Source organism: Limulus polyphemus, unplaced genomic scaffold (assembly GCF_000517525.1).
Source record: "Limulus polyphemus unplaced genomic scaffold, Limulus_polyphemus-2.1.2 Scaffold98, whole genome shotgun sequence".
In the NCBI taxonomy this organism is placed as follows: Eukaryota; Metazoa; Arthropoda; class Merostomata; order Xiphosura; family Limulidae; genus Limulus; species Limulus polyphemus.
In genome coordinates, this window is record NW_013665708.1 from 967,967 (window position 1) to 976,180 (window position 8,214).

General features: G+C 31.8%; 1 protein-coding gene across 1 annotated transcript in view; it reads left to right on the top strand.

Annotated features, from left to right (window-relative positions):
* LOC106469669 (CCR4-NOT transcription complex subunit 10-like) overlaps positions 1 to 7,091 on the top strand; it is a 36,913-nt gene extending 29,822 nt beyond the window's left edge. The window contains exons 13-16 of the mRNA XM_022399135.1: positions 1,440 to 1,603; positions 2,440 to 2,561; positions 3,820 to 3,898; positions 4,570 to 7,091. Coding sequence (XP_022254843.1) covers positions 1,440 to 1,603; positions 2,440 to 2,561; positions 3,820 to 3,898; positions 4,570 to 4,625 — 421 coding nt within the window. The 3' untranslated portion in view covers positions 4,626 to 7,091. The remainder of the gene's footprint in view (positions 1 to 1,439; positions 1,604 to 2,439; positions 2,562 to 3,819; positions 3,899 to 4,569) is intronic.
* The last annotated feature ends 1,123 nt before the right edge of the window (positions 7,092 to 8,214 follow it).

Sequence of the window (8,214 nt, forward strand, 5' to 3'; positions counted from 1 at the left end):
GTAAAGGACGTTTCTAATGAAGGGCTTGATTTAAACGTTCCAGTTGCTGACTATAGATCTCTGCATTGATAGTCCGCTGTGACTTGAAGAGTTCGAAATGAATTACTTCTTTGATAACCCACCAAATGCAAAGTGTCACTTTCTGCGGATGGAGTCCAGGTTTTGGGGTCGGAAGTGGTATTTATCTGGGACTGAGCCATTGTTTTTGGCATTTAATATTCGCAGAGAGAATCCATTTTTCATCACCGGTGACAATTCTGTCCAAAAATGGATTATGCGCCAGAAGAGACGAAGCAACGTACACACGTTGGAAACGATGATCATCGGAGAGTCCGTGAGGCACCAAAACGCCTTCTTTATGGAGTTTTCCCATATTCTTTAGATGTTTACATATTGTTTCATGAGAGACATGCAAATTCAGGGCCATTTCACAAGTGTATTGTCTTCGGTTAGACTCAACAAGCATCAATTCAAACATGTCGGCCCCTACCATCACAGTTTTTAAGACTAATTTCACCTGAACGAAATTTGCTGAACTATCGATGACACTTACGAACGTTCAAAACATTTCTATAAACTTCTTTGATATTCTTTGTAGCTACAGTGGCATTGTTTCCCTTCTTGTATTTAAACAGTATTACATGCCAAATGTTTCGTTGGGTGCCATCACTATAAGGGATTAGAGTATACTAAACATTACATATTATATAGGCTACACTAACGTGACATTTAGGCAGTTTGGTTAACTGTTATATGTGATGTATGTTTTTTGTGGGGTGGTTGATGAAAGTGTTCCAAAATGTGACATTAAGTTCTTGATGACCGAATATTATGTATTTGATGTCAGAGTTATCAACTATTCATATACCCTACATTACTGATTTAGCAACAGTTCATGACACACAAGAGTAAGTACCAGATACAATATACAGGAATATTGAAATGAAAAACTGTAGGTATGCATTTTCAAGTTCCTAGAGGCTATGCAAATACAGTATGCTAATTGCACAATGTATAAAGGTATTTTTATTCTTTGCATGAAATCACTTTGCACTTCAATTTGTCAGAGTCTGGATCAGACTGATTTTTTCAATTCACATATCTTGTATACAAATACATTTATAACACATCTGATTCCATGTGTACAATAGACTTGTACATTTTCCTAAGAGCTTGCCACATTTTGTGTAGATACACATAGTAAATTCAGAATTATAGTCAACATTCTTTCTCCATTAGAGGGTTGGTCAAGTGGACTAACCATGTGCACACTACATTTTTCAAGACCTCCTTCTGTGGGATGAATAAATTTTTGAGTTTGTTAATTATTCAGGATCTTAAAAATGTGTGTATGTGTAAATGTATCAATGTGTTAATGATTTAAGAACTTACTGATGTGAGGATTTCACACTTTTAACCAACTTTTGTTGTTTTCGAAGGTTCTTAGCTCATCTGTATGCTGCAGAAGCATCAATAATGATGGACAATATCTCAGATGCTATTCAGTATCTAAGCCCAGATACATTAACAGATATCTCTTTTACACTTCCACCCACTTTGGACTCGATTATGTTACTTATATTTAGCTTGTATATCTCTTACTGTAATTATTTTTGTTTCTATACATCACTGATGATGCAATCCATGTTATTCTTTATTTTGTTTTGTGACAGAGACTACGTTTCTAGCTAATGAACTAGTTCCTGATATCAATCACAACTTTTGGAAAGTTAAAACTAAACTGAAAAACGAAAAATTCTCAAAGTTATAATCATAAGGCAAAACATAGTTGATTCACAATGTTAGGAAACATTAATTCTGCATCTCACACAAGTTTTACCAATTGTATTATTTTCTAGAAAACACTAAAACAAATTTATAAAACAGACAGCTGCACACAGTTACATTATAAGTGAGTTTAAGACCTTGGAGAAGAGGTGTCTGCCTGGAAGATTCTTCAGGACGGTCAACAAATTTGGGATCTCCTGAGTTAGAAAATTTTAAGGTATAGAGACTGTTTGTTGTTGAGAGAGAGAAGCATTTTTTTTAATCAAGCAAGGTTTCTTTTATCAGAAGTTCAGTTTCACACTAGACAGACTAAGTAGTAGTAAGAAATTTAGTTTTCTATACAGAGCAATTGTCCTTTTACGTTGACTGTGCTGACATCTAGTGGAATGAGAAGGATTGTTGATTCTTCTACTTGTTACTGTTGAAACCTTTCTAATTAAATAATTTCTTCCCTCTCTCAACAGCAGTCTTTTTCCCCTTAAAACTCTTCTAACTTGATTTTATTATTTATATTTAGATCTGTATGTCTGTTACCGTAATTATCTGTTTTTGTTTCTTTGCATTACTGACAGTGAAATCCTTCTTATTCCAAAATGTTTAATAAACATGCTTTGTGCCTTTATATTTATATTTTATTTTGTGTTTTTAAATTTTTACCCCTAGGATGGTACCCAAATACTCTGTCTACAGCAAAGGTTTTAATGCAGTACCATTTAACAGTTGCCTATGCTATCAGAGGAGAACTAGACAAAGCAGGAGAAAATTTAAGTCAGGTGAGTCTTAAGGAGACTGTTTGGTTAAAACACTAGTCAGCTGGAAATTGATTAAACTGCTTTTGTTTAGTGTGTTTAAAATCAAGTAAACAGTATTTGTTTATCATCCTTACTTAGATAATATTGGTTATTAGCTGTTACCTAGGTGATATTGGTCAATTGTATAAAGACAACATTATTTTTTGTGTGTTATCTAAGTGATATTTGTTGTTATCTAGATGGTATTGGTAATTGTTTGTTACCAAAGTGATGTTAATTGGTTGTACCTAGATAATATTGATTAATTGTCTGTTACAAACAATAATAATTGGTTATACTTAGGTAATGCTGGTTACTTGACTACTACTTAGTTGTGTAAATTAGTTATATATAAGTGTTATTAGTTGTTTTTCTATTCCTTATGTTGTTATTGGCTTGGGAGTTATGTCTGTGATATTGGTTGGTTTGCTCTTACTTGTATTTTATTGGTTTGTTGACTGTTATGAGGATGATATTGGCTGGTTTACTTTATTTTTGTTTCATTGGTTTGTTGGGTGTTATGTAGATGATATTGGTTTGTTTGATTTAGTTGTATTGTTGGTTGGTATTTATGTAGGTGATATTCGTTGGTTTGCTTTAGTTGTGTTTTGTGAGTGATACTGGTTAGTTTGCTGTTACTTATGTTCTGTTGGATTCATAGTTGTTTTGTGGGTGATACTGGTTAGTTTGCTGTTACTTATGTTCTGTTGGATTCATAGTTGTTTTGTGGGTGATACTGGTTAGTTTGCTGTTACTTATGTTCTGTTGGATTCATAGTTGTTTTGTGGGTGATACTGGTTAGTTTGCTGTTACTTATGTTCTGTTGCATTCATAGTTGTTTTGTGGTTGATACTGGTTAGTTTGCTGTTACTTGCATTTATTAGTTTTAAGTTGTTATGCAGATGATATTGGTTGGTTTGCTGTTACATAGGTGTTATTAGGTGGTTAACTTTTATTTAGCTGAAAGTGATTGGAAGCTGTTATCTAGGTAAAAGTATAGTAATAAAAATTCCTATTTATAATCAGTCAAGTCATAATGTATTTAATGCAGCATTTTAACATTTGGTAATGAAATAATTATTTGACTCTGGTTGTAAGTAATGTTTTGAAAATATTGTTTATTTTATAGAGAATAAAATGTTTTGTTTTTTAATGAACGTTTATGATCAGCAAAGAATCTTAGTCAGATTTTCTTTCTTACTGTCCTAGTACATATTCTAACTGAGGCACTCATTTTTAGGTTGGAATTTCCAAAGGTCCAGGAACAGATATACCTGTACAAGCTGTAATGTTAGCCATTTACATACAGCTACAAAAAGGTACCATTAATGTGTAAGAGTTATATACTAAAGTGTATTGAAATACATGTAAAGATATAGAATTTTAACTCTTAAGAAATTGTCAAGTATTATTTAATGAAAAATATTTTATTTCAACAAGAAAAGTTTCTGTGTTTCTAAAAGTCTAAGATGCTTATGGTTGTGGGAAAATACAAAACTGTAGTACAATAAATCAAAAATATATCTTAGTGAAACATTGAGCAGTTAGTTGTTGTAGGACCAAAAAAAAATACTCTTAAGCAGTCATAGTTGTAGAACAAGAAAATAGAATATTCTTAGAGAATCTATTATTGGTTTGTAACTGTAGAATCACAAAACAAAATTTGTGGGTGAATTATTCTTATAAATCACGTTCAGATACATCAGCAGCAGTTAGTTTCTGTGGAAAAAAGGCAACAAAGACATGAACTGAAATATTAGTGTTAAATAATTTATTTTCTCTGACGTTGAAAGGCATTTCTTTTTACAAGCAAATATGATAACTTTAATTTTCTGAATTCTGTAAATGTATAAGGTTAAATTGATGTGATGATGCAGTAACCTGAAAAAATTTGTTTTAAACTTCCTAAATTTGTCACTTAAAAGCTGGTTCTTCTGTTTGAACTGTGTTAATTTCTAACTGTATATTATTTTTTTGTTTTTTTTTGCAGGACTCCCAAATCTAGCGAAGTCTATTATCAAACAGTACCTTCCTCAGTATAGGTGAAAATGTAATGTAAAATATTTTAATGTGTAAATTGTGTCAGTAGGTTTACTTAGTGCCAGGTAGTGTTATCTAACTACTCAGTATGGATGAATATATAAATTGGAATATTTAACTTATACATTATGTCAGCCTGTTTATTTAATTGTTACTATATGGTAACAAGAAGTAACCATCCATGTTATAGGAAAATATGAAGTGAAATATATTCTAATAGAATGAATGTTAGAGACCTGGAAACAACATGTGTTTAGCATCATTAAAACCAGAATTATGTGTTCCATAGCATATTAAAAATTCATGAAAATGTGCTTGGGGAGGCAATTTTTTTTGTATCTATATACAACTTAGCTTAAGTCACTTTTTTTACATTTTTCTTGCATCCACTGAAATACAAAATTAGCTTTCGACCTGGTAACACTGAAATTTTGAATCAAGTTGATATTAAATGTGAAAAATGTTTTTGGAAATTTTGAGGAAGAACAATGATAGCAAAGCCAGAAAATCAAAGAAAAACGAATTGTAAAAAAAATGCTACAAGTATCAGGGAAATTTTTTTTGTCTTCATACCTCTGCAGGAATCAAAAAAGAGAATTTAAACAAATGAAAAGAGTTAGAATGATGGTGCTGGGATTCATAGTCTGGTTTTGGAGTTGAAAATAATTTAAAAAAAGGCTAGCCCCCCCAGTGGCATAGTGGTATGTCTGCAGACTTGTAATGCTAGAAACTGGGTTTCGATATCCATGGTGGCCAGAGCACAGATAGCTCATTGTGTAGCTTTGTGCTTAACTAACTTCAAACAAACAAAAGAAGGCTGGTCTTGTGTAAAATAGGAGGCTTTTTATTTCCTTGTGGGGTTACTTGAATGTGTTCATTTTTAAAACTGGTTAACCTCCCAGATACATTTTCCTTTTTTTTTTCATTTGGTTCATATCAAAGCATAGCATAACTGGAGAAACTTTCTTGTTGCTGACTAGACAGTAAAAACAAGCTTAAATGTTAGTAACATTATTTTGGTAATTACAATGTTAATTTGATTAATAAAAATACTTGACTTCCACAGGTACATTCTGTTTTAAAACCTGATACTTCTGCATGTTATCTAATTAAATGATGTGGAGGTATGCACTGGCTGACAGTTATGCAGTAAATTATGACCTAAAGCACAGTGGTCAGGGTCTATCTGTGGCTTGCATGTCAGCCATAATGAAGACTAAATTATTATTGATTATTAGCAACTCTTCTGGTAGAATTTATTATGTAATTAAATATTCAATTAGTAAAGATAAAAAATCTTGTTATATCAAACAAACATTGTTGTTGCTTATAGTACAGGCTACCCAGTGGCAAAATATGGCAAACAAACACTGCATGGAAGAAAAGTCATGATTGACTGAGCTAGTTCCAAACTGGCCAAGTTTGTTCAAGTTGAAATATAGTTGACATCATTAAGGGTTTCTGTGGACCTGATAACTGACCAAACTAAATTATTAAATTTTGAAAAATTAGGCCTATGATAGTTTTTATACGTGTTAAATATCATTGAGAATGGATGTTATTTTTGCACTCTTCCAACTTCATTTCTGGAATTTACCCCTTACCCCATTTTTGTCAGTTTGTTCACTCGTTATCAGGTACTACAAGTTAATAATAAATATCTACACAGTATAGGTTAGGGGTATGAAATATTCTAACTTGTACATTGCACCAGTCTGATCAAGTGTCAGTCTCACTGCCTGAATTGTCTATATTTTCTAAATAAAATTGTTTTAATACACTTTTGTTACATCACATTAATAACACAAATTATCTTGTTACAAATATTAATATTGTACATAATAGATTGTAAAGTGTTCTCACATTATCTGTATTTTACTGCATCACTCTTTAAGTATTTGTGGCCTCATCAGTTAAACTGGCAGACTGGTGATTTCAGTAAAAAAACATAAACAGCATTATGGTTAGTTTTTATTTTGCCTTTTATTTAACTGAAATTGCTTCTTAAGAAAATGGTGTGTTAAACTTTGTAAGACAGTTTATTTCGAAAATAAAATAAGTGATATTTAATAATATTTAAGTTATTTGTGTATAAATAAAATAAAAACCAGAACACTTACTGACTTCCAGTTTAAATTTAAGAGACTTTGTTTCTTTATGTATTTATCACATGTAGCCAAAAAATGCAGTACTTTTTAAAGAAATTATAGAGATGAAATTGTGACATGGAAAATAGAGTTGTTGTAAGTGGAGGTCGTAATGTAAACAATGCACCTATAATTTTTAGAGGACAGAGTTTGAGCACTGTACATGTTATCAAGCAGTAACTACCCAGAGTAATGAAGATATGCAACAGTATGTTTTAACTTTTATATTCTGTCATTTTTTTCACATAGTGTCAGCTATTGAATGATATCCACCAGAAACTACCCATTGTGTATGAAGATATAAAATGAAATGTTTTAACTTCTACATTGTATCTGTTCACTTTGTGTCACTTACTAGACGTTAATATAACAGTAACTACCCAGTGTAGATGAAGATATACAATGGTATTCTCTAACTTCTACATTATGTCAGTCTGTTCACTTTGTGTCACTTACTAGACGTTAATATAGCAGTAACTACCCAGTGTAGATGAAGATATACAATGGTATTCTCTAACTTCTACATTATGTCAGTCTGTTCACTTTGTGTCAGTTACTACATGTTATCAAGCAGTTAATTCATACTATTGACAAAGATGTATCATAGAACATTCTAACTTCTACATTTTGTCAATCTGTTCAAATATATTGTTGGTAACTGGACAATATCAAGTAGTAACTACCCAGCGTGTATGAAGATATACAATGGTATCTTCTAACTTCTACATTATGTCAGTCTGTTCACTTAGAGTCGGTTACTACATACAATTGTAATAGCTTTCTCGACTTATTTAGGTAAAAAATTTGCCTGCATAGTTCGTTCAAACCATATACTTGTATTTATTTGAACACGCATTTAGATGGTTCTACATATTCAGCAAAAAAAAATAAGTTTGCCTTCATTACAACTTTACATTTACTTTACACTGCAATAATTTAGCTTCGGTTAGTTTCATATACTTCTATAAACACCTTTTGGCTATATTTTGTCTTTAGTACGGGTTTGATTCTAAGTTTTTTTTAGTTTGTTTCAACTCGTAAAACTGTCATACACTGAACACTCGTGACTGTTTCATGCTCTGTACAATGGTACTTTATTGTACAGTTTATGTGTAGTTTTATTAAATAAAGTTACGTCTGCGTGAGCTTATTTATCTGACCGCGTAGAAGTTTTCAAGATTTAGACTTGTCATATAACACACAATGCCTGCAAGAAATCAGAGCTTAAATGCCGTGCGTGAAAATGATAGAATAAGGAAAATTCAAGCGAAGGGCATGAAACTAGGGCAAATGTTTTGTGGACCGCGGCTAGTATATTAGTAATTGATTTAATACATTAAACATCATTTAACAGATGAAATATTACTTTACTTTGATGTAGCTTAAGAGTCGAACATAATGCATTTCATAGTTCCGCAGAATTACTCATTGAGGACCCTAAACTTTGG